Source organism: Neofelis nebulosa, chromosome 9 (genome assembly GCF_028018385.1).
Source record: "Neofelis nebulosa isolate mNeoNeb1 chromosome 9, mNeoNeb1.pri, whole genome shotgun sequence".
NCBI lineage: Eukaryota > Metazoa > Chordata > Mammalia > Carnivora > Felidae > Neofelis > Neofelis nebulosa.
The window spans coordinates 107,087,256-107,115,119 of NC_080790.1; the positions used below are offsets into that span (position 1 = coordinate 107,087,256).

The following is a 27,864-nucleotide window of genomic DNA, read 5'->3' on the forward strand; positions in this document are numbered from 1 at the left end:
CAAGCAGTACAAGCAGAACTGTGAAATTATAGATATTTTCACATCCTATTCCATTATTGCAAATAGTCACATCATATTATTTATACTAATTTTTAAATTGTGCTCATTGAAATACATATTATTTTATCACAAATTTGTTTTTTAATATTTGATAAAAATATTTCATTGGAAATTATCTCTTTAATCCTATATACTTTATTTTATGCACTTAATACTACTCTTACAAGGGTCCATAAACTTCACCAGAATGACAAATTGGTCACTGGTACCAAATAGGATTAAGAATCTCCTGAGAAGATAACAAATTAAAAGTATTTTGACACTCTTCCCAAGGAGGACTATGGTCTATGTTTTCTCCCTTTTAATCTGTGTAGGTTTGTGACTGTTTTAACAAATAAGAAAGTGACAGCACAGAACTTCAGAGGTGATGTACAATAAGGCAGTTAAGCTTCCTCCTTGTTCTTTGGGACACTTGTTCTGGCAGCCATGACCTGCCATGTAAGAAGTCCACCTACCCTGGGATGGTCATGCTGTGAGGAAGCCTAACCTACATGGTGAGGCTTCTTATAGGCAACTAGGTCAGGAGTCCTAACCGAGCTCAAGTTCCAGACACGATGGTGGGGAAGCACCCAGACCATTCCAACACCCAATGTGTTCGCATTACCCCCAGGTATTTATTTGGCAGCTGGAGCTCAAGACACCAGGAACGAGAGACAAGCCATCTCCTCTGTGCCCTATCTGCATTCTTGACATACAGAATGAGGATGAAAATAATATGGTGGTCGTTTTATGCCACTGAATTTTGAAGTGATTTGTTATGCAGCAAGAAATGACAAAAATAGAGTTTAGGATGAGCCAAACATGAATCTCATTACTTTTTGGCAGGAATCTCTCCTAGTAGATAATGTCAGTTGAAATAAAACAGGCTGAGAGTAGCCTGATAGCCACCCAGTTTTTATGAAGAACATACAAGTTGCAGTTTAACAGGCTAGAACTCAGACTATCTGGTTCTGATTAGATGCTCTCAGAGTATACGGAATAATCCTGGGAACAGCCCACTCTAGCTGTCTGGAGGCTACTTTGCTCTCTCTATAGAAGGGTCATTTCTATTCTAAGCCATTTTTTCACCAAGTGTGGGATACCGGGCCAATGTTGCATTTGATACCAATACAACATACATTTGTACTGGGATGGATGGATCTCCTTAAACAGTTTAGATGAAAGAGCTGCTTATTTGCTGTATAACTGAATCCTGTAAAATTCTCTTGGACACCCATGAATAATGCCCCTGTCATTATGTTCATAGCATCACTGGTCTACCCTGCAACACAAACCGCATGCCCCTAGACAATGAGCCATGGGCACATCAAAACCTCTCTCAAGGCATGGTGGGCATCTACAACTTATACGTATCAAATGAGACCCCAGATTTCAGGTACATTGTGGGTCTTAAGGTCTGGCTATCTTCTATTAATTTGGGTGAGGACTATCTGAAGTAAGATAGTGATATGGCTTTTTAAAAAGTCTTTTTTTTTAATTAAAAAATTTTTTTAAATGTTTATTTTTGAGACAGATAGAGAGAGAGATAAAGCTCGATCAGGGGAGGGGCAGAGATAAACCAGGCTCCAGGCTCTGACCTGTCAGCACAGAATCCCCCCATGCGGGGCTCAAACTCACAAGCTATGAGATCATGACCTGAGCCAAAGTCAGATGCTTAACCAACTGAACCACCCAGGCACCCCTGAAAAGCCTTTATTTTTGTAACCAGTAGATTTTTTACAAAGTTTTTTCAAGGCTGGTATTTAGAAATCTGCCATATAGAAAGTATTCTTCAAGAAGTGTATTTTGATTATACAAATGTTTTTAGCTTTATTAAAATCTGTATTTATTAAAAATGTTAATTTTAAACTAAGTTGAGGTGATATATATATCTTTAATGTTTTTCTGTTTAATAATCTACTAAAAATATGGCAATGCTCAATTTAGGATCACATTTGGAAGCACATTTGTTTTTTCCTTCATTATTATAATACTTACAATGAAGTATAGATTGTCATTCAGGGGTAAATTTGTTTACATCTAAAGCCCCATTGCACCTTGAGCAAAATTAGCTATTTGCCTTGAAAGTAAATTATTTATGCTTTAGAAATTTTTCTGGGGCCCATGGGTGGCTCAGTCGGTTAGGTGTCTCAGGTCATGATCTCCCAGTTTCGTGGAATCAGGCTCCATATCAGACTCTGCGCTGGCAGCCCAGAGCCTGCTTGGGACTTTCTCTCCCTTTCTGCCCCTCCCCTATTTGCGCTGTTTCTCTCTCACTCTGAAAATAAATATACTTAAAAAATCTTTTTAAATAAAAGAAATTTGCTGTATATGAAAAGAGTCCAGAGAACTAGGTAGTATTGCCAATGGTTTGAAGTCCACTAAAGAAGGAGGTCAAATCCACAAAAATTCCATTGGCCCAAAGATATTAGACAGGATACATTTTAGAAGACTTAAAAACAGGAAAAGATATGTTGTGAAGAAATGATATTCCTCTTACAGGCAGAGCCTCTGGTCCTGGAAGTCAGTTCTCAGAGGCATCTTACATCCAGGAAATGAAAGAAAACACGCCTTCCCTTCTGATCAACAGAAAGTAGAGGTTGATGAAATTTGGTGAGATTGGCTAAAGTCATTGTCAAAGAACTGTGAATTCGTACCTGTGAGGTAGGTGTTGTGTGAGGAATTGATGAAATAGTGAGAAAGGGGCTGAGACATATCTTCATTCAAATCCAGTTTCTCAGGAGAAACGACTCCATTTTCTTCTCCACTCAGATAGCGCATAAAGCCATCCACTGATATCTGTCCTGGAGGAAATGAAGAGTTAAGAAGAATGTGAATGTGTTCTTTTTATGGGTTGCTGGTATCATGGTGCTTTAACTTTTTTTTTTTTTTCCAGAAAACTCTGGTAGCATCCAAGGTAGAAGACAGTAAGCACAATTGCATTTTAACATGGATAACAGTCATCAAGTATTATGTCATTGCACTACAATTATCTCCCAATGCCACAGATAATAGAGAAAAAGGTACTTACATGAGTCTCACTGACTTTCAGAGCATTTAAATACCTAAACACCAATCTTTTGTTCTTAAATTAAAAATGGTTATCAACTTTATGAATGGACATCAAAATGTTATGAGCGCTTCTCTCTGGGTAATAGAATTAGGGTTGAATTTCCAAATTTCCTATTATGAGTATATGTTACTTTTATAATCAAAAAAGTTATTCAAGAATGGGTTTATTATTTAAAATGAAGTGGAAGTGTTTTCAAATAGTGATTTTTTTTCTCTGAAACATAAAATATAGATGACCACAAATGAGTCTTTCCTAGGAATAAAAACTCAAATGCTCATAAACAAGGAGGTCTTTAAATTTCTTATTTAGAATGGCTTTACTTCAAATGGAAGAAATATGACTCACACTTTAGCTTACTCGGATCTTATTTAGAATTTTGTTTTTGTTGTAACCTTTCTGAGATGACTGATGCTAAATATTGAGATAATTCTTTATCTTTATTACATTAATCTTTATGGAATTCCCAGAGAGGTCATCTTCACTATTTTGATCATTACCACAGTTTATTTCTTCAACCTTAACAATAAGAGCCTCAAAAACCTCAGCACATTTGTGAGTAGTAGAGACACTGCTTGTAAACATTGGAGGGTAGCATTTCTTTCTTCTTGCTGAAAGAGTTTTGTATTAACATAAAAGTGGCATATGCTCACTGAAAAAAAAATTAGGAAAAGAGATGAGCAGAAATAAAAAGTAAAATTTTTCTGAATGAGTCTAACTCTTTCTTCAGAACTAGGTGCTGTTAAAATCCTGGTGTGTATGCCCTCCAGGAAAACAAAAAAATGTTTGTGTGTGTATGTGTGTGTGTAATTCTTTTATGAAGGTGCAATCATTTAGTAATTAGACTAACCTTAATTAGATTTAGTGACCTTTGTCTTAGCTGAACAATATGTTAGAAACATTGTCATGTAATTTATAATATTTATATTTTATGTATGTAAGATATGTAACCATAGCACGGCTAAGTAATCTTTCATTGTCATTGGATGTTAAAGTTGTTTCTAATTTTTCACTAGTATAAATAACTTTGTGCTGAATATTCTGATAGTTAAATCTGTGCACAAACTCTTAATTATTTCTTTAGGATGAATTCCCAGGAATAGAACTGTTGGTTTAGAGGCTATACCCATGTTTAAGTCTTTTTTTAGTACACATAACCCAGTGTGCTTTCTTTTCAAGTTCTAGCAATTTACTCTTTCACCAATGGCTTTTCCTTCTCTTTACCCCTATCCAAACCCATAAGTACAAGCATGATCTCTAATAATTCTAATATTTATTGGTTTGAACAATACTCTTGAATGATAAAATGTTGTGTGCCATCCATAAGTGACAAAGCTAGTTTTGACTACTGACCACAATGTAAATCTTTTTACATCCAATAGGTTTCTCAAAGTAACTGATGAGTACTTTTCTCAATTCTGGAAAAATTATAGCGAAACTGCCTTTAATATTTTCTAGGAATAAATACATTTTAAAAGTAAATTCGGTTATTGGTTGTTGGTGAGTGAAGCTGAGTTTTATGAAAAGAAAAATCTCCTAAACAAACTGAAATAGGAATAATTTTTTGCACTATGAACTTAATAAAAACCAGCTCTAATATATACTTTGATATGTTAAATAATGACAAAAGGAAAAAGTGTTAAGAAGGTCTTATGCATTAGAAATGACATAAAGGTCAACATACTGGTATGTTTGTGTGAATTTTAATAGATGCCATAGTTTGTACCATCAAATAAGCATCAACTAACAAAGAAATTGTTCCAATCATGCTACCATTTATGAAAATATTTTGGTTACTGCTCTTGAAGCTTCGTTTTAAATTCATTTATGATGAAATGCATATATCCTTTCAGACTGGTTTCATTTTGGAAACAAACCAAAATCAATGCCACTTAGAGTCAAAGCTATTCCAATAGATAGTTTAAAAAAATATTTTGGAGTCTAGAACTCATTTAGAAATAAATATTTAAAAAAAAATTAATTTCTTCATATTCTTCCTTTTTTTTCCCCTGTGACAAGTCCATCTTGGCATCTTCTCAAACTAATGCCCATTTCTCCCTCCCTCCTTCTCTCCTTTCCTTCTTCCTTCTCTCATTACCTTCCACTTTGTTACCATTTTGTTTAACAAAGATTTATTGAATATCTGCCTACTTGATGAGTACACAGAAAACTGAAGCACAGCCTCTGCTTTCATAGAGCTCATGATCTAATAGAAAATAAGATCATTCACACTTTGAAAATCAGGCATGAGCTCTTCCAAAGCAGGGTGTGCCTTGATATCTTTGTCGTCCCTGGCATCTACCCCAATCCTTTGTGCACAGTAGGCGTTAAATCAGTCTTTTTATTTTGCTTATTAGTGATTCAAAATAGGAAATAAATTCATTTGAAACTGGAAGATCATGAAGGATAGAATAATTTTGATTCTTTTATCTGATTAGGTCAAATCATATGAAATTGCTAATTTTGGCAATTTTAACCTATGCAAATGACAATTTCATATAGCTCAGTCTCTAACTACAGCTATTTCTCAGAGGACACGAGTAAAGGCAAGTGTCTTTAGGGGCCCAGGAAGGAAAGTAATGTGACCAATGGAATAATGTGTGCACCAGGGAGCCATGGAGTGTGGAAAACTCACAAGTGTATGCTCCTTCTGAAGGCATGCAAATGACAGCAATATAATGTTGTGTGGCTAATCAAACCACTTTTATGGTGTTGGTGACTCTAAGGCTGTCAGTTTGTGTCTGTTATCTTGCAGGAATAAATATCCTTTGGCCCGATCAGCAACTTTAAGGAGCAATTAAAACAAAACACACCAATATGGTGAGGATGACTAATTTTAACTTTAGCATCAATGCCCATTTATTGTGTCTAGTGCCTTCTGGGTATATGTTGAGAAAAATTCTGAGCCATGCTTCTCATTAATTTTGATGTCTTTCATAGGTGCAGGACAGAGAATCTTATATGTATAAGCTATATATTTGTTATTCCCAAAGAAGGATATTATAATTAAGGCCAAGTTATACTTTACAATATGCCAAAGAACATGTGTCCAAGTTTCATTTAATTCATTAATGAGAAAGCCAAAACTTGAATCTCAAAGAAGGCTGTGAGACACCAATGTATGCACACATGTGTGTGTTAGCACATCACCCAAACAAAACCCCCAACAAACCTATAAAACCCCCAAACAAAATCTATAAAAATATTGCTAAACTGAATATAAAGCTGGTTAATATTCTATACGTCAAGCAAACATAACCTTTGGGTTATCTTCTCTACCTTTACACTTTACAGGAGTTGAAGATTTTAACATAATTTTTTAGCTTAGATTTAAATCAATAATAGTAGGGGCGCCTGGGTGGCTCAGTCGGTTAAGCGTCCGACTTCAGCTCAGGTCACGATCTCGCGGTCCGTGGGTTCGAGCCCTGCGTCGGGCTCTGGGCTGATGGCCAGGAGCCTGGAGCCTGCTTCCGATTCTGTGTCTCCCTCTCTCTCTGCCCCTCCCCCATTCATGCTCTGTCTCTCTCTGTCTCAAAAATAAATAAAGGTTAAAAAAAATTAAAAAAAAAAAAATAAATCAATAATAGTAAAAAAAACAACAACCCAGAGTTGGGTGAGTCAGTATTTGTGAAGATTATTTACAATTAATTATATTAAATAATTTAAAAGTTCCCAGTGAAGGAATTTACCTAACCTTGAATAACAACAATGAAAGAGTTTGGAAGACAGTTCAGAATATGATTACAGACTGCAGGTGAACAGACACCTGGGAGCAACTTTTCAACCCCAAAGCTCTGCTTTGCTAATAAAGAGCAAATGTGGGGGCGCCTGGGTGGCGCAGTCGGTTAAGCGTCCGACTTCAGCCAGGTCACGATCTCGCGGTCCGTGAGTTCGAGCCCTGCGTCAGGCTCTGGGCTGATGGCTCGGAGCCTGGAGCCTGTTTCCGATTCTGTGTCTCCCTCTCTCTCTGCCCCTCCCCCGTTCATGCTCTGTCTCTCTCTGTCCCAAAAATAAATAAAAAATGTTAAAAAAAAAAAAAAAAAAAAAAGAGCAAATGTGGAAGACTTTTGATGCACCAAATGACTAAGCAGACATATGTCAAAGTCAAGAAAAGTCAATGAAATGGTAAGGATAAGGAATAGTAGGTTTATAAGTTGTAAAGCGTCAGCTAAGGGATCAGCAATTCACTGGGAAAAATGCAGATGTTTTTGGCATAATGAATTAGCTTAAAAAATACTTCTGACTAGTAAAAGCTTTGGGACAGAAAAGAGACTTTTAGAGGATTTTTCTTTTTTGCATATAACCTATAGCTGGATAATTGTTGTTGCTATTGACCTAAATGTATCAGTCCTTTCTCCATCAACCTTGCACTACTTTTGCAAAACTGCTTACATTTTTTTCCTGGTATACTGAGGAGCATAGAAAAATAAAAAACCTTGAGAATTAAGCTAGGAAACACTGTTTTTCTAAACAAATTAGTAACAGAATAAGAAATCTAGCTTCCAGGAGCACCTGGGTGGCTCAGTCGGTTGAGTGTCCAACTTCAGCTCAGGTCATGATCTCACAGCTTGTGAGTTCAAGCCCCGTGTCAGGCTTTGTGCTGACAGCTCGGAGCCTGGAGCCTGCTTCAGATGCTGTGCCTTCCTCTCTCTCTGCCCCAACCCACTCTCATTCTGTCTGTCTCTCTCAAAAATAAATGAAAACATTAAAAAAATTAACACAAAAAAATCTAGCTTCCATTTCTGCCAGCAGTAACTGATAAGGGGCAAATTCCTCAACCACAGGATGGGTAAACTATACAAGCTCTTAAGTCTCTTCTTCCCATAAATTCTGAGTTCCAGTGATTTAATATATTAGGGATGATTACTAGCTAAATCAAAAACAAACTGTCCCATATTAGGATGACATTAGGAAACATCAAACTACAACTAAAAGCAATGCTACAGCTTTCTGGAATAAAACCAAGAAGATAAGTCCAGAAGGATAAGGCCAGCTTACAAAGCCTACAAATAAAGCCCTTTACATATTTTCTTGTTAGAAGACTGGTATGTTTCCAATTGGATATGCCACTCATATAATGACACCTAAAGATCATAGTAAGTGTATGTAGCCTTTGAACCATTCAGAACCAAAGTAGGAAAAATTGAAGTCCCTTAAGGAACAGAAAAAACACTGCTCTATGAGGCTATTTTGTTCAGAAGTTCAGGTGTTCAATGAAAAGGGAAACCAGTGATGCAAGAGTGAAAAGATTGGACTTCAATGGGGAGAAACGATCTTGAAAGTAATAGAAGAGGTGAGTGGCATGACAAAATGATGGTCCCAGTGGCCATTTAGAGGTCTTATAATTCTTCAGCAATATCTTTGCTGCAAAGAAACTGTCATGTGGTGTTGCACAAATGCCATGGCCATCAACTGTTGCTCTGCCTCCTTCTGCCTCCTTTGAAGCATTTCATGAACTATCTCTATGATAATTTCCTCTGTTCTCTCTTTCTGGAACATTATTTGGTCAAAGTTTGCATTTTAATACAACCTCTCTCAAATTTTTAATTTTATTTCTTTGTTCTACTTTCTGGGAGATTTCCTCAGCCTTATTTCCAATACTCTTTTAATGTTTTTGTTTCTCCTGCCCTTCTTTTCAATCTAAGGGCCCTTCTAAGGGCCAGTTTGTGTTCTCTGGTATTTCTTAAAAAATAGCATTGTGTTCTTTTTTCCTTAGTGCAATATGTTCTGTTATCTTTCTAAGGATATAAATAGCACATGTGTAATTAAAGTTTTCTTCTCACTGTTTTCTCCAAAGCTACATTTTCCTTATTTCTACTTGAAAAAAAAGTTTTTCATTTGTCTAGAAATTTTTAATTTTCTGTTCATATTTCAAAACGGTAGACTACAAAGTTTCACTGGATTTTTGAATGCATCTGGATAACTGACTATAAACTTGAAAATAAAATATCATTGCAGAGAGATCAGTCTTTGTCTCTTTGGAGTGACTGCTAATGTCAATACTTTTAGGACTTTCATCCCGGGCTGATCAGAGTCCTGAGAGAAGATCTATTTAATCACTTGCCAGGAGAATACAGGCCTGGATATCAGCCTTCCAGAGCAAATGCGGAAAGAAGGCTGGAGAACTCAGCACTCAGTACATTTATGATCACTTTATCTCCTTGCTTTCAAAATTGTAGCTCTGCCTTCACCTGGGACTGTGTCATCCTCAGACCCTCTGTTTCCTCATCTCCAGAGAGTAAATCTTTAGTCTTTATCCAGGGAGGAGTTCTGACTATCCCTTAAACAGTAGTCAACCTTATTTTAGGCTGTACTCCAAAACCTACTTCCAGAGGAACCTGACACTATCAATTTTTAAGACTTTTAAGGTTTCATGGAGTAATGCAGATTAGTCCCCAGCTTTTTACATGGCAGATGTATGATAGGTTTCCCCAGTCTGTAATAGCAATAAGCATATAACTAGCTGCTGACATTATGTAATTATTGTCTCTTAGCCTATTGTCTCCACCCTTGCCAGATTACGCCTTTAAAAAAAAAAAAACTCCTTTAATTTTAGTGTAGTTTCAAGATAATTTAATTTAGTTGAATATATTCAGACCATCATATTTATCCTGATATTTCATGAGTTTTCTTTTATTTTTTTTAAAGTTTATTTATTTTAAGAGACAGAGAGAGCATGCACATGAGCAGGGGACAGGTAGAGAGAGAGGGAAAGAGAGAATCCCAAGCAGGCTCCACACTGTCAGCACAGGGCCTGACCCAGGGCTCCATCTCACAAACCATTAGATCACGACCTGAGCTGAGATCAAGAGCTGGACGTTTAACCAACTGAGTCACCCAGGGGTCCACCCATGATTTTTCTATTACACCAGACTGTTAAATTTATAAAGTCAGATTTCACATGCTTTGCCCTTTGATCCTAGCATTTTTAGGGAAATCGAATCAGATGGGAGGAGCTGAAGGTCTTCTGTCATTGACCTACTTTGCCGGGTCAGAGACTTATCATAGGCCTCCCTGGTTTTCTCTTACTTACATCTTTCTAGTGAAGAGTAAGCAATGACCAATATCTCACCAGAGAGGGTGCTAGATGGGTAATTTGTCAGTTGGCTGTTCCTTGCTATATCTTTTCCCAGGTAGAGTGTTATCAGAGTCACAGAAGCAGTCTCAGCACTCAGGTACTTATCAGGAAGAAAGGTTCTTGGTCCCCTTTGCTTCTCTTGCCAACCTCACAAGGCTGCTTGTATGGAACAGGTATGTTAATGTGTGTAAGGAGGTGCCAGTGTCTACATGCTTCTAAGGCAGTCATTACGGAGACAAGCCAGCCTTTGATTTTATGGGTGCCAGTGAATTGTCCAACTCCCCTTATGGTGGTCATGGGATGTGTTCCTCATGACTTAATTCAATCAGAAGAAAATACATCCAGATTTAATTTGATGTCATGTAATTCTTTTTTCCAAGTCTCTCATGTAAAATTATAATTTGAGTTCAAAGCACTGCCTGAGAAATTTTCTGATTAAATCTAAAAAAAATTTAAGGAGACTTCTAGAACTAAATTCTAGGGCAGCTGAGATAAATTACATATTCAATTCAGGTGTAGTTGGGAGTATTCAGATGAGATATTTCCTCTCTTCCTTTCCAAGTCCTCTCACTCTTCTCCAATACAGTAGGAACAAAGCATTCTAATTTTGCCTCAGGGAAGGGAGGGGTGGTAGAGGAAAGGATGTTTTTTCTTCTTGGTTCTGAGGGCACTCCTCCACTAAGACTTCCTTATCCCAAGTCTAGGGGAAGTTCCAGACAAGTGTGTCCTGAAGAGAAAAGGTTGTGGCTCCTTTCCCAGGAGATGTCCTTAAAGTTCCAAGCCCTGGTGTTCCCCAGTGGCGAGAAACAGCAGAAAAGTTTTATTTTTACCCTGTCCCTCTGCCTAGCCCCTGGCAGAAACACTAATTAGATTGGCATTAAATGTCTAAAGCCATCAAAATAGACCACAAAGGGGGGACTATGATAATTCAGAATAGGGCAGATCAATTCTTAAACAATAGAAGACTTGATTCGTCACTACATTGCAATGACAAGTCACCTGCCCTATTCAATACAGGGCCTCTTAGCCTCTTTGTTCAGCCCTGGTAGAATTTCTTTTTAAATTCACAAGAAGTATATCTGAAATAAATCCATAAGCCCTCATATTCTACCTATAAGCTTATGAAAGTGACTATCGATAAGGTCAGTTACCACAAGCTGATGTTCCCCTGTGCCCTGAAACTGCTGAGGTTGGTGGTGAGTCCTCAGCACCACACTTTCTCATGATACTTTACAGGAGCTGCATGACCAGAGGAGAAAAGTACAGCAAGGCATGCTCAGAAGCTGATCTCTAGAATTCATGGCACATTACCAAGGTGCCTTGAAAGTCCCGCTATCAGGTTCTTTTCTATTCAGTATGTGTTTTTTACCAGGATGGTGACCTTGGAAATGACCCAATCATGGCATCAAAGCACTGGCATGGAACTGCTCCTGAGGTAGTCCTAAAAGCAGATGTAAGCTGGAGCAGCAAAACGCTAAAGAAAAACATTATGCCGTGGAGGCTCAGGGAAAGAAAATGTAACTGGCTGTATTTACAAACACAGTATTTTTTTTTAAATAATGGATTCTGACTTGAAAGGAAATGTATTGTAAAAGTGCAAGCAGGATAAGAAAGGAAGACAGAGAAGCTCTTTGAAGAGCTTCTTGAGATTTATCTATTTCCAGTATGTCATTTAATGAACTTTTCTGTACTGTTTAGTATGTGCAAATGTTAACTCATTTCATCCTCATGATAACTCCATGGAATGGGTAATACATTTATGCCCCTTATGTGGATGAGAAACCCAAGGCAAGTAGCTTGCCCAAAGTAACACAGTTTACAAGTGGATAAAATGGGATTGGAACCCAGGTAATCAGGCTTTGTGTTCCGTGCTCTTAACTATTATGCTATCCTGCTGTTGAATACCATACATAATCCGGGAGAAGGTAAATAATAACAATGATAATCGCCATCATCATCCTCATCATCATCATTGAAGGAAGTGTTACCCTTACTTGAGCACTGACCATGTGCCAGGCACTAAAATCCTATGAGAAAAATCCTATCCCATTTTTAGTTGAACAAACTGAAGCTTAGAGAAGTTAAGTGGCTTGTCTGAGGTCACAGGGGTACAAAGCGTGAGTGGGGCAATGGAGAAGGACAGATGGTGGTGTGTGCGACTGATGATGTTTGTCCACATAACGTTCCCAGCACTGGGCTGGATAAGGGACACAGATGATGAAAAGGAGAGGGTCTTGCATCCATGGCAGTTGGCTTTAATCTGGGCACTCTGGATTAGTCCTAAAAATAGCCCTGAATGTGACCAAGGAGCAATTTTTCCCCCTGATTTACTTATCTCTCTAAAACGTGTTACTTTAATCTGTGAAAGAAGCTGGGCTCAGGCAGCACAAGTGACCCATCTGGCAGAGGCGTGAGGATTAGCTCTTTGATTCGGATTTGTCTATCAAGGACTAAAATTCTTTTCCAGACTTAATTTACATTCTAATCTCTGCATGTGATTTAAAGGCATCCTCTAACATTTTTATTCTCCAACCCATGAGTCTGACTTTTAGCACGAAAAATAAAATACAACGAGAAACCTGTTATACCAACATGAGGACCAGAGAAATGCTAAACAGAAGATGTGACATTGTTTTGTGGGTTTTGCAAAAAAACAAAAAACAAAAACCCAAAAAACAACCAAACAGCAAAAAACAGGTTAGTTGGCTTAAAAAAAAGTAGCCAAACACATGCAGGTAAAATCTTTTAAAGCTCACAAGAACAGAGATTTCTACGAATGCAGCCTTGGAAGACAGATGGCCTATAAATCCACACAAAGTCATCACACAGTTGAGACGGGCAAACTGGACCATGTGTCTGCCAGCTAGCATGGCCACCAGCCTCATTCTGTGGAGCCAAATGCCAATTAGGCAGGCTCTGGCACTCAAATGTTCAGATGTCCATGGGATTAGGTGGTTGAGAATCCATTCATCATCATTCAATCCCCACTTGTAACGTAATGATATCAGAGAATGTTGGAATGCTACTGGCCCAATGGCTTAACACCTCCTAAGTCCAAGCACAGCACAGAAAAGCTATTTCCTTGGCTCATGTTTATTCCTGGTGCTGTGACCCTTGTGTGAGTTCTGCTAGACCAGCTCAGGGAAAGTAAGTGCAGATGGCTTTCATAGTCCATGGCTCACCAAAATCTATTTGTCTGCTTTCAGAAATAATCTATTAAATGTCCCCTTTTCAAGCACCCTTGCTTGGGCACAAACTTTCCAATTACAAATGTCAACTAACTGTGCTTTTGTAAGAGTATAATGAACTTTGCTGGTTTCTTGATTTTATCTGTTTATTTTCCAATCCTGGAGTCAGTGTTACAGATTCTTATTCATCTTGATTGCGTATCTGTTCTATTACTTTAATCACATTATTGTGTGATAGTGTCATTAAATGGCTACCTGCTCCTCTCAAAGCCTTTGCCGATTAACCTCTCAGCCAGCTGTCAGGGATTCTGTGTCCCTGCCGTCTCCCCTGCACTCAGTTGAACTTGTTGATATGGTTTGTGTGAAAGTTCTTAATGATGACACCTAACTTTGATTTAACACTTTCCCTTTACCAACATGTTCTCACATCTGCGAGTTTATTTACTCCTCACTGTTCTGTTTGGTAGGTAGGACGAAGTTTTATTATTTGACACAATAGATAAACAAGCTCTAACCCAGTGAGATTTAATAGTCCTTTTAAATGGACGTGGCTAGGTAAGGAAAGAATCCATATTAGAATCTTGATCTCTTTTTTTGTTTTGTTTCATGTGGTGTTTTTCTTGTTGCTGTTGTTGTTTTTCTTTGTTTTTTGTTTCCTATTTTTTTTTTTGCAGAACTGTATTGTATTTATTCATTAAAAAATCCATGTATAAGTGGACCCACACAGCTCAAACCCATGTTTTTCAATTGTATATGTATCTTCTCTATCCTAGAACTTGATCTTTCAAACACAGGCTTGGAGTCTTTACACTAGATTTATGTAAAAGGTTAATGGTTAAAGGTTAGAGGTTCTCAGAGGGTTGCGAACAGTTTGTTGCCTTTTATTAGTGTACTGTCATCTTGCTTTATCAGAAAAGACCCTTTACAGTGGCTCCTGACCAGAAGGTAAAGGAGGCAAAAATGTTCTAGATTCTTAACTAGAATGTCATGTTCCTTGGTCAGGTGCAACATTGGCTTTCTAAGTGCAAAGATCACAAACTTCCCTTCATTTATGTCTCTTCCAGTGTCTAGTGTAAAGGCAGGCCTAGAATATGTGCTCACTAATGCTTTCTGAGCTACTTAGATGTTATCTCTTAGTGCCTTATATGTCTCAGCATTCCTGAAATACAGTTTGAATGTCACTTTCCTCTTCAAAAGCCTTCCCTTCTTAGAGCAATTCCCAACACTCCCAAGAACCTCAATAAAAAAAAACTTCCCCTTCCCTCCAAGCTTCCCTGGCACACAAAGGACACTCAATAGATACTGGGTGAATGAATGGAGGTGTATTACATTCTATCTTGTATTATAGTTATTTGTATATATCATTTCCCCTTCAAATTATAGTCTCCTTAAGAGCAAAGACTTTATCTTGAGTTTGTTCCACTTCTTTGGAGTTCTTAAGCCACATGGATAATACATGTTTGTCAGATTAAAGTGTCCATGCAATTACACCAAGTATGTGTGAGAATAAAGAAAATAGTTCAGAGAGCATCAGGTACCTTGGAGGATTTCTCCTTTGACGTGCTGGAGATTCCTGTTATAGTTGCAGAGTTGGATGGAGAATTCTTTCTATACTATTGTGATCATGGTGAATATGGTTTTTGTCTGTAATGACATTGTAGCAGCCTGTGTTGGTGCCCCAGGAAATATGGTTGGGCTGGACTTCCATGTGCAACTCTTTGTCTGGTGGCTTTATGTGATGCAGGCCGGAAGTGCCTGAGGATTAATATTTCCTAACAGCATCTGCAGTGACAATGCTTGGGAAACTCAGGTGTGTGTTCTACATTGGCTTCTAGAATTCACCTCCGGACTGAGTCCCAGTTACACGCATGGATAACTTGCTTGGTTTCACAACCTTACTATCTGCCTTCCCTTCCTTGTTCTCACTTTCTTTTGTATCACCTCTCAAACTCTTTGTACTTGAATTCTCCCAGAGTTGGCTCCTGGGGGGAACCCAAACAAAGACAAATAGCAACATTAATAAGAAACATCTTTGGCTTATTTTCTACATGTAAGGTAGAGTGTTAGGTGAGAAGGTTGATTTTGTCAAACATCCTCAGTTAAGCCTTCATCTTAAAATAATCTTTACTCTGTTTTGCTTTCACTCTGGACTCCTAGAGACCACAGTGGTTCAGAGTTAAGACAGAATTTCTAGAATGTCTATAACGAATTAACGAAGTTATAGATCATTCTCTGCTTCCTGACATTATTTCACCTATTGCCATGGCACATTTTTTAGCTGGTAAGTGTTAGGGTAAACAGTCCACATCTCATATCATCTGGGTTCCTTGTAGACACAGTTTGTTTTCCATGGAGTTGATTCTCTCTGCATTTGAACTGTTTCTTTCCCACTTATTTCGTACAAAACCAACTATTAACAATACTAGGCTATGGGTAACGCAGATGTTGGGGGCCAAATGCCTATGACTTAGTGGCTTTTCTCCAGCAGTGTTACCTACTAAGGCATTCTTTTTAACTGAGCCATAGTCCCACCTGACTTCTGCTGAGAAGGGGGAGGTATCATAGTTAGCAATGTTAATGCTACTTTCAGGAAAGTAGCCACTATCTGCTTTGTCCCTTCAGCTCTCACATGAAACTACAAAGCACCTTGGGAAGAGATAGCTGGCTGAGGGAAAGAGGTTTTAAGAAAACTCAGCATTCTAGAGTGGATTAGGCTACCCAACTCATTTCCCCACACCTTGGAACTGGCATTTGACTTAGTCTTTTACAACTTATTTTTTTCCTGACTGTTTTTTTTCCCAATAAAAGCTACTTCAGCTATGAATGGACATGGCTGTGACTTTCTGGCTACTGCCATGCTTCTCAGCAGACATGGAGGTCACTGAAAGAATGCCTGGAGGAGGGAAAAACCCAGGACTCCTAGGCCAGGCATTGGCCTCTCCTCAGGCCTCAGACTCCTGGGAAAGGAGGAAATGCAATCAAGGAAGGGAAAGGGAAGTATGTTACCAAGTCAACTAATGAACAATGGACTCATAATGGCAATATTGAAACAATTTTTTTTTTCATTTGAGCCAGACTGAAATACAGAGAAGTCTATGAACATAGGAAACACAAAGTTAAGAGGAGTTTGAACACACAGTTGATAATGTCATTCTTCTGTGACCTTCCACAGAAGGCTAGAAAGTCAATAGGTGGAGTTTAAATGGGATCTTAATCAATAAAATACTAGAGTGGCTTTTCAGCCGCTTTCTCACTGTAGTAACTTAATTAAGCCATGAAAAGAACTGAACACGTCACCCAGTTTTCATCTGCCTTTGTCTTTGAGGAAGAGACTCTATATTGTTTGAGTTGACTGTGTACATTCATTCCAATTCTTTTATTGTTTGGATTGCTCAACAGGTAATCTATATAGAAATATTTAAATAGATGCTGTCTTAATTGTGAGGCAGATCTTTAAACCTGTCAATATTTCCTCCAGATGAGTGGTTTTTAAACCTAGCATCCTGAATCTCCTGGGGTTTTGACAGAAGCGCCTGCAGAGAATGAGGTGGAGGCGAGGCCACCACCAGCTCTATTCCAGACTCCCCCTTTCTTCAACCAAAATAGTGCTTTGAAAGGTTTCCCTACACATTGGCCTTCCTTGTGAAACTTTGTTGGAAGAAACAAACACAAATAAAGTAGGTTATGTCAAGGACAAGTTTGAAAACGACCTTTGTGGATGCCAACTGCTAACTTCTAAACAGTTGACCTGTATCTCCTTTCTCAGCAAATCCTGGTGGTGGGCCCCAAGTGAGAGCCGGAAGTGCTAGGGAGGACACTGCATTGGGGCACAGGAAATATGGTCCTAGTCTCAATATTGTCCTTCCTTAGCTGCCTCGTCTTTGGTCTGAGAGTTTGGGCTAAGTAGCTAGGTCCCTCATAGACAGGAAAGCCCAGGATTTGAGGCCGCCAGCCAGACCTTCATGAATGGTAACAATAAACAGTCCTATGACAGGTTGGAAGGGACAGGCCGTGGGCACTGCCTCCTCCCATTTTTTTTTCTTTCAATGCTCAGCTACTCTAATCTTGTCCACTTTTCACTTCTGACTCTGAGGGCGATTTATGAAAAGTGCTTATCTTAGTTAGGGTTCTTCTACAAGTAGGCTTTGAGACAAGGATTTCAGTGCAAGTAACTTATTTGGGAGGCAACCCCAGGAGATAACAGTAGAGGAGTGGAGAAATGAAAAGGGAAGGAAGGAAAGGTGACCTAGTAAAGGGAACATTATCAACCAAGTTACAGTTGTAGGCAACTAGGGTCCAATCCCACTGGGGAACTCTGGGAGAACAAGCATCAAAACCATCCTGCATAAGGGGCAAGGGGGATAAGGTACTACTTCCTGAATGAAAACCACTCTTGGGACCATGAAGTCTCACCCCTTGTAGGCTGACTGTAGCTGGGCTGTGGGAAAGTTCTGGAGAGTTGTAGTGGGACTGCTGACTTGTTGGAACCATGAGTGTCAGGGGAATGGGAAGAGCACCTAGTTCTGCTAGGTTGGTATCATCCCACTTCACAGATGAGAATTCTGAAGCTCCAGCAAGTCAAGTCATTTGCCTGAGGTTAACTGGTTTAACAATTAACACTATGCCAGCCTTTCCCTTTAATTACGGCATGTTTGATCTTTCAAGGATAGACAGTAGACATGAATAAAAATAGTCATTATTTTTTAATGACTTCTACCTAGACTAAAGTGAAATGGTGCTGGGAAAATAATTGTTTTTTAAAAATCTACCAGGAAGGGGCTCCTGGGTGGCTCAGTCAGTTAAGCATTTGACTTTGGCTCAAGTCATGATCTCATGGTTCATGAGTTAGAGTCCCACGTCGGGCTCTGTGCTGACAGCTCAGAGTCTGAAGCCTGCTTCGGATTTTGTGTCTCTATCTCTGTCCCTCCCCTGCTCACACTCTATCTCTCTCTCTGTCAAAAATAAACAAACATTAAAAACAAATTACCAGGAAAATTAAGTTATGAAGTAAATGGTAAGATTCCAGTGTAAATCTTCACATTTTTAACTGTAATTTTATTTTAATAAAAATATTTATGAAAGAATGATTGAGTCAGAAATGAACATTTGTGCACAGATAGGACTTGCCATATTTTTTCAGTTTTCATCTTCAAAGATTCTAATTTATTATTATTTGAAATAAGTGAAATAAGCCTGTTAGCCAAGAGACAGCAACATTCAGGAATGCCGCTGCCCAATGCTGTGAATCGCACTTCCAGATTAAAAAATAGTTTGAGGGGCGCCTGGGTGGCTCAGTCGGTTAAGCGTCCGACTTCAGCTCAGGTCACGATCTTGCGGTCTGCGAGTTCGAGCCCCGCGTCAGGCTCTGGGCTGATGGCTCAGAGCCTGGAGCCTGCTTCCGATTCTGTGTCTCCCTCTCTCTCTGCCCCTCCCCTGTTCATGCTGTGTCTCTCTCTGTCTCAAAAATAAATTAAAAAAAACGTTAAAAAAATTTTTTTTTAAAAAAATAAAAAAATAAATAAAAATAAAAATAAAAAATGGTTTGAAATAATTTGTTATAAATACCAATTACCACTTTTCATAGTTCAAGTCAGCAAAGGTTTTGTGGCCAACCGTTAATACATGCAACCCTCCTATCACAAATAATTTACTTAATTCTCCCAGTAATTTCTCAGGGATTTTTTTTCAAAAAATGAGAAAACTAGAGGGTGGGATAAGTCAAAGAGGTTAAATGGTTTCCTAAGGTGAGGTAAACAGTGATGATGATTTGTTGATTTCTGACCCAGTTTTAGGGGGATCTGCTGTGTTTATCCGCCCGGTCAGGGAATTTTTGCTCCTTCTTCGGGGAAGCACACCAGGACTGAATTTCAGGGAACAACCTCACTCCTACTGTCAGTCCAAACAAACCATGTGGTATGGGTAGTGGACCCCTCATTGGCTCTAAAGAGAGTCATGTGACCTAAGTCTGTTTAATTATTGCACTCTATTCTCCAGGCCATGATGATCCTAGTTCAGCAGTGGCCTTGGGTGACTTAAGACAGACTCTGGTTTCTGGTAATTTTGTTGGAAATATGAGTAAAAGTAACTTCAGTATAGGAGCTACTGGTGGCCTTCTTGTTACTTTAGGAGAGTGTGCCCACGCTGGTATATTACAGCCAGTAGAGAGAAAATGATTGGAGAGGAAGAAAGACAATTCTTTATGACATCATTGGAGCCCTTTGATGTAGTCATGCTTGAAGTCATTAACACCTTGTAGTGTGTGAGTCCTGATAGTATTGTTGTTGTTATTTACTTTTATTTTTTGTAGTGCAAGTGCCTGACTTAAGCTTTGCTGGCTTAGGCATCCATTTCAAAAAGACACCCACTTCAAAGACAGCTATCATGAATAAACCAATTGACAGCCACATGGATAGATAGGGAGCCAGGTCACCTCCCCACACTGACACTCCTTTGATTTAGAAAGTTTGCTTAATTTCAATAACTGGCCATTTAGGCCAGTTGTCTTTTCCTGATCATATGTTTTAAATTCACCAGTAAAGAGTGAGCCCATGAAACCCCAGACACCCACCCTCAACCCCTAGAAAAACAGAACCCAGACTTGTGAGTGTGCTTTCTCTATAAGTGATCTCCCTGTGGGGCCCCAAGTGCATTGTGTGATTTTCAGGTCTTATAAGTAATAAACATCTATTTTTTTCCCAAATTACCTGATGGTTGTTGCTTACGGGCATCTTGAAATCATAATAAGAACCATAAGTGCTGGTCCTACCACAATATTGGTTATTGATAAGCTGAGATCAACACGAAACACAGCTTGACTTTTTGTTCATATGCAACAATAAATTTCTTTCTGGGCTTCAATTTGAGTTAACTTTCTGTCATTTTTCTACTAAAGGAGTTCCACCTAATACTATGGTTGCAAGACTCCCAAGTCCAGTGCTACTTCTAGCACATTCTGGGTGCTTCTTGCTATTGACAATAATGATATAATATAGTTCATTTTTAGGAGAGTCTAATGGATACATATATATTTGTGTGTGTGTGTGTGTGTGTGTGTGTGTGTATACACAATAGTTATTTCTACTGATGTAATCATCAACATAGGTCTATTTAAGGCAAAAATGCTCACTATACCTGAACTTCTATTTGCTTTGCCTAAAGCCAAATCCATTTGCTATTATTTTGAGTTCATTTTAACTATTAAACTATTAACCCAGTGAGTACTGATCAACTACTAAAAGAGATTATATAGCTTCATTTTGATGACTTAATTGCAACAAAGCAGGGAAGCTTTTGTACAGCACACCTTATAAAAATTTAAGAGGAAGAGCTGCTGATAAAAAGGAATGTAGTTAGAAACATCTGGTAATATTATAATCTGATATATTAATTCAATTGCTTAACACATACTCATGAACACCTGCTCTTCACAGAAGGATAAAAATATGAAAAAACTCAACCATTTTCTCTGGGTTTGGTTTTTTTTTTAATGAATTTTTGCCTTCTTTTACAGACAGAACAGTTAAATCTAATCTTTAGTCTGTTACCTAAGGCATCATTTTATTCTTTTTCATGCTAATTTTACTCAAAGCCTTCCTTCTACAGAGTGTAAGTGATTTAAAAAAAAGAAAAGAAAAGAAAAGAAAAGAAAAGAAAAGAAAAGAAAAGAAAAACTCTGGGAGACATTAGTCTTCCAACTGACATTCAGGACCCTTTGGTTTGGAAGAGGCAGGGGTCATTATGTATTTCTGTGTTAAGCATGGGTTAGCATTAAGCATTTTGTTCCAGTGCAAACAACATGGTTAGGAAGAAACATTCCTTGATCTGGGGCCATGGCATTCTTCAAAGTGTGATTTTCAATAGTAAAAATAAATTGAACTCCCTTGAGAACAGTATTTTCTGCAACAAGATTTAAACTTTTTCTTTGTGGAACCCAAATATGTGTACATTTGGCCTTACACTGCACAGAGACCCTGTGATTATTTATAACCAGTATATACATCTGCAGAAACAGAAATTCCAGCATGGAAATGTGGCCCACATGCCAATGACAGCAGGCCCACAAAGCGTCAAAGTCCATTATCCCTTCTGGAGTTTCATTTCACACATCTATGTTTAGTTATCTAACGTACGGTTTAAGCATTTGGGCTTTTGGCCATATTGGAAATTTTTCATTTAATTTTAGATTACCTTCTATGTAAAAATTACGTGAAGTGCATATAAAAACTAAACATTAGCATATGTCAACTTTGTGTAAAGTTTACTTGTTTAACACCTACTTAAAAATAGTTTCTCAATAGCAGAAAATTTATTTATATTATTATTTATGTATATTGTGGATGCATCTTATTCTTAGCATTTTATAACAAATATAAGCAATATGGAAGTGCTTTTTTCAGATAATTGGAATTGAATCTGTAGGTCAATTTAACTAATGCTTGTGCACATTTGAGGAACCAATCAAAACAAAAGTAGCAGAAAAAATTATAATGTAATACACTGATTTTCTATCTTATTCTACCATATTTATGTTAAGTATACTTAGTAATATAAGCATATTACAATGTACTATCATAATATGGTAATAATTAGTAATTGTAATAATTATATCCTACTAATATAGTACTTATTTTCTTACATGTTTATTAATCAAAATGTATTAACTCGTTGACTGGAAGTTAAAAACTCTGCTCTCTAGAAGAGCATCTTGGTACGAGATCTCAGGTAAGTCATTTAACCTCAAAATTTTGGTTTGCTTTTTACAAAATAATAATGTACATTTTGAAAGTCACATAATGAATGCAAGTTAATTTTCTTGCAGATCCGTACCAGTCATCATATTGAAATTAAACAATACTTTCTTAAATTGTACTTTGTTAGATTTTATTTGCAGTTACCTTATAAATAAAGAAGATGCAAAAAAAAAAAAAAGTTTCTGAAAAACTCCTAGTCAGACATCCAATATTGTGAACAGCAAAACCAAATGTTAAAATTGATTTTCATCTTTGGAAAAAAATAATTAAAACTCTTAGTTATTAGCCAACTGAGGTCTAACTCGACAATTTCTTAGTCCTACAAATAAAGATTTCAAAATCATTATCCTTTTGACAATGAAATAATAGTTAACACAATAAAACACTTTTCTCTAGTCTTTGTTCACATAGAGCTGAAGCAGTAAACAAAAAGACTCTCAAGTTCATTTTCTTACAGGAGTTTTTGGGCTAAGAAATGAAATCCATGATGAATGGATAAAGAAGATGTGAGATATATATATATATATACACACACACACACAATGGAGTATTACTCGGCAATCGAAAAGAATGAAATCTTGCCATTTGCAACTACGTGGATGGAACTGGAGGGTATTATGCTAAGCGTAATTAGTCAGCCAGAGAAAGACAAATATCATATGACTTAACTCATTTGAGGACTTTTAGACACAGAACAGATGAACATAAGGGAAGCAAAAGTAATATAAAAACAGAAGGGGGGACAAAACATAAGAGACTGTTAAATATGGAGAACAGGGGCACCTGGGTGGCTCAGTCGGTTATGCATCCGGCTTCGGCTCAGGTCATGATCTCGCGGTCTGTGGGTTTGAGCCCCGCATCGGGCTCTGTGCTGACAGCTCAGAGCCTGGAGCCTGTTTCAGATTCTGTGTCTCCCTCTTCCTCTGACCCTCCCCTGTTCATGCTCTCTCTCTCTCTCAGTCTCAAAAATAAATAAATGTTAAACATGGAGAACAGAGAGTTATTGAAGGGGGTGTGGGAGGCGGGCTGGGCTAAATGGGTAAGGGGCACTAAGGGATCTACTCCTGAAATCATTGTTGCATTATATGCTAACTAACTTGGATGTAAATTAAAAAAAAGAAGAAAGAAAAAAAAAGAAATGAAATCGATGATTAAAAAAATCACATCAGGGCTGACATGGAGGCTTATAATCCATATCAAAGGAAGTTGTAGAAAAAACCAAAATTGCTATTTTACTTACTTATCGATCTATCGATCTATCTATCTATCTATTTTAAACAGTTTTTTAGGTCTTCTTAATGTTTATTTATTCATTTTGAGAGAGAGAGAGAGCACCTGTGTGAGTAGAGGAGGGGCAGAGAGAGAGAGAATCCTAAGCAGGCTCCATGTTCAGTGTGGAGCCTGACAAGGGGCTTGATCCCATGACCCTGGGATTATGACCTGAGCTGAAATCAAGAGTCAGATACTCAACTGAGTCACCCAGGTGCCCCTATGTGCTGTCGTGATTATGGAATTCATCGCTAGTGTTTCCATAAGACAGCACTAAATAAACTTGCAAATGCTAAGACATATCATCTTAATTTCCATTAGAATCTAAATCAGTTCTTCTAGGATTATAGAGTTTTACAATAATCTGTCATAAATTTTTCTCTTTGAGTCTTTTACTGCCTTCAGGTCATCAGAGGGTGATGGATGGAAGTGTCATATGCAGGCTGAGGCACGGACCATCTGCAGTGTGGTGTGAACAGTGGAGAGAGGGGCAAAGTTTGGTCTCTGAAGTGTCTCACTGGTTTCACGAAAGCTATTTGTTTCTTCTGTGTCACAGGCTAACCATTTTTAGAGGTCTTGTTGGCTTTGTTATAACACTGTGCTAGTTATTTTTGGTGAAGTTCAGATTTCAGAAGGGAACTGTCAAGCTGCCCGGGCAAGAAATCTGCAAGGAATTAGTCTTTGCATAATGATAAGGAGAAATCCCATCTTTGTGGCTCTGGGGACTGAAGGGTGTCAGGAGTAACTAGGTTCAGGGGGGTGGGCCTGGCAATGCCGACACACACTGTTGATCACTAGTTTCCATTAACAACCTTACCTTCATGGCAGTGACAGGGATGATGACAACAACAAAGGCAAAGTGCTTGACCAAGAAAATGAACAAAAACCACCCCCCCCAAAAAAAAATTTCATCTGTAAGTTCCCAACTAGTAACATGCAGAATAAAATTAATGATAATAGTTTACTTTTATACTTAATTCATGCATTTTATTTTCATTTCGAGGACTAGTTCCAGAATAAATACAAAGGTTAAAAGACTTTTTAGTCTATTTTTATGATAACCATACTTATTAATGACTCTGAGCTTGCTAGAGCTGTTTCTGTTACTTATGAACTGCCTGCATATTAATATGCAATTAATTTCTTCTTAATAGTTGGTTAATTGTACTTTATTTTCCTCTCTATGGAATATCTAGGCAATGCACAATAACATCAGTAATAACACACCAGTTTTCTCGGTGAAGATATTTCAGTCCAGGTGAGAATTGTTCTTGGTAGTAAAGAGAAAGCCGAAGGGCCTATTCAGGGACTGTGATGCCACATATAACTGAAAACTCCCAGCAAGTAAATCGTCAGAAACTTATTTTGTCAATTCATTTCTCCAGAGTCAAAAACATAAATTTCTTAAGAACTTACAGGCAACGTAGAACTATCTTTCTGATCAATTATTAGACTAATAAATTTTGCTATCAACATTGATTAAAACAAATTTTTTTCATGTTTATTTATTTTTGAGAGAGAGAAAGACAGAGTACAAGTGGGGGAGATACAGACAGAGGGGAAGACACAGAATCCAAAGCAGGCTCCAGGCTCTGAGCTGTCAGCACAGAGCCTGATGAGGGACTCGAACTCACGGATTGTGAGATCATGACCTAAGCCAGAGTTGGATGCTCAACTGACTGAGACACCAGTCATCCCTGATTTTTTTGGTTTTTAGATAAAAGGCCAAATTTTGTATTTCTATAAGTGGAAAAATTCATCAGTAGGGTAAATTAGAATAAGACAAGGGTCTAATGGATTAAAGAGTCTCTGTAGTTTTAAAGATTTAGGAAAAGTTATGGGTCGTTTTACAGAACTTCTAGAAATAAAGCCAAAAAGACAAACTTAAAGATATGGGATTTCTTGTTCAAGAAATATGCATTCAGTCACTAGGTAAATTTAAGATAAAACAAATGACATTTAAGAAAATGTTTTATGTACACATACACATAACCAGACATCGAAGTTTTAAAAAATTCTATCTCTAATTGAACCACTAGTGATTCAAGACAGAAAGGAAAGCAGGCATATAAACATGGGACCTAAATAGTCCTTGTTGTGGATACCTACAAAAGGTGACCCACTGACAATTCGAAACCAGCTTCCCTACAGTGTGGGGCAGACTGACCTTTTTTGGCAAGGCTATCGTTGGGCTCATACTTCTCAATCAGTACTTGGACTTGCTCTTGCTTTAAAGGTGGGTAAAGTATTTCATTTAGCCGAGGATCTCGCTGCTTCAGGTTGATAAAATCCATCATCTGATCAACCGTAAGGTATGGTTTGCTTTTGGCACCACTAAAAGCAATTAAAAACCAAGAAATTAGAAAATTTGTCTACAGAGTTTCATTCATGTATTTGCATTTAGCTACAGGGAAATAAAACCCTGCCATACCTGGAAAGAGCAAGCTATCTTAAAATCCTATCTTGCCCTAAAAACGTGCTGCTCTGTCACAATTGCTGTATTCTATGGGATGCAAGTATGTTTTGCAATCACTGCCACTAAATCGCAATGGCCTTGAACCATACTGGATTCATAAGAAAATTCTGTTGCTTTTTCATTATAATTTAAGCTTAAGAGTTTTCTCCTTCTAAAGGGATTTTAAGGCAATTTTTAAAAAATAAAACATATTGAAAGTATGTTTTGCAATCACTGCCACTAAATTGCAATGGCCTTGAACCATACTGGATTCATAAGAAAATTCACAGAAGGAAAACATTGCATCTTGTGCTTAAGGATGCACCACTTTCAACTGAACATAGAGGTATGGGTGTTTTGGTTTTTTTTATTATGATGCTAAATGTATGGTTTAGTCATCAAATTCCCATATCCCATTTAATTGTTTAGAGATGTATGTATTACTCATTACTAACAAAAAAAAAGGTAAACAATCTGGGTACATTTTTCTTGTCAAAAGTTTTGTTTCAGCAAAAGTCTATAAATCTTCAACATAGTACGATTCAAACTCCCTTTCAATCCTTTTGACAAACCCACAGCAAGTTCAATGGTGCAAATATTGCTGATGTTCAATAAACAGTTAATGGCAATAAACATCACAAAGTGAGTATATCCTGCATCATTCTTAGCGCTGTTCGCTTGTCTTCCACATAAAAAAAATCCTTATTTTGTCAATCAATTTGGGATTGATTTTCTATTGTCATGCAGATTTCAGTATACTAGGAAAGGTGAATTGCTGCTGCTCTGCATTTGCCCTGGTGTTTTGGTTTGTTTCTTTTATTTATTTTTTTCATTTATTTTTTTTAAAGGAATGCCTATGAATTTTCTAAAATAGAAGCAAATGATTTTCAGCTGGGGCAGTTCTTAGCAATCCAAAGTTCTCATTTCACTAATGTGATTCAGAGACGTGACCTGACCGGTTCCCAGGTAAGAGTTCTTCCTGCACCATGGATATACTTCCACTGAGCCAAGATGCTGTGTTCTAGCCATAATCTTCAAACCAAACAGAGCCCCAGATGATTTGTAAACTAAGAACGCCCAGCAACAAATCACAGCAACTTTCACTCATTAGAAGCAGGGGTTGCACATGAGGGGTAGAAATGTTGGTGGTCTCCCAACAAATTACACACAAGAGCTGTTATCGTACACGGTGCATAAAGAGTTCTTCCATATCCCTCTATTGCTCAAAATCCTGCCTGAGCCACCCCGAGCACCTCTGCAAGCCAAGAAAAAGTGGGTTAAAAGAACGTGTTCTCTTACAATTCAGAAAAGATGTTATCAATTTCAGGTCGAGGGCAAAGGTTGTTCAGGAAAACTCTGTACACTTCTGGAGTGAAATCTTCTTGAGGTATTGAATCATTCTGGGAAATAAAGCAACATGGTCAGTAGAATGTCTTATTCTTTCTCTATCTTCCCCCCTCCCTGTTTTCTTGTCTCTCTTTTCCTTCCTGTTTCTCTCGGAGATCAGGGTGAACATTCAGAAAACATCATGAGGTTAGCTGTAGAGTTCATTTGGACACTGGCTTTGAGGTATCAAAAGTCTAACTTTCTGTTGCTTTTTCATTATAATTTAAGCTTAAGAGTTTTCTCCTTCTACAGGGATTTTAAGGCAATTTTTAAAGTACATTTACAAGTAAGTTAGACTTAGCACAAACAGGGTCTGTTTAGCAGATTTTCCTTTTAGGCATTTTTTTTCTTTTTTACTTTTAATCTTTTTAAAAAACTGTCATGAAGTATACATATCATAAAATTGGTCATTTTCACCATTTTTAACTGTTCAGTGGCATAAAGAGAAGTCACATTGTTTATGTGCTGTTTAGCAGATGTTTGAATGAATTCTTTTTTTTGAGGAGCAAAGAAACTCGAGACAGACATTTTCTTTTTTTTTTTAAAGTTTTTATTTTTTTTTAATTTATTTTTGAAGGAGAGAGAGAGACAGAGCATGAGAGGGGGAGGAGCAGAGAGAGAGGGAAACA

The 27,864-nt window shown here is 37.8% G+C and overlaps 1 protein-coding gene across 3 annotated transcripts in view; it reads right to left on the reverse strand.

Annotated features, from left to right (window-relative positions):
* Positions 1–27,864, reverse strand: part of PLCB1 (phospholipase C beta 1) — a 706,541-nt gene that overhangs the window by 182,268 nt on the left and 496,409 nt on the right. For all 3 annotated transcript variants that reach the window (XM_058684913.1, XM_058684915.1, XM_058684914.1), the window contains exons 8-10: positions 27,149–27,249; positions 25,562–25,728; positions 2,697–2,843 (exon numbers count right to left, since the gene is read on the reverse strand). In XM_058684913.1, coding sequence (XP_058540896.1) covers positions 2,697–2,843; positions 25,562–25,728; positions 27,149–27,249 — 415 coding nt within the window. The remainder of the gene's footprint in view (positions 1–2,696; positions 2,844–25,561; positions 25,729–27,148; positions 27,250–27,864) is intronic.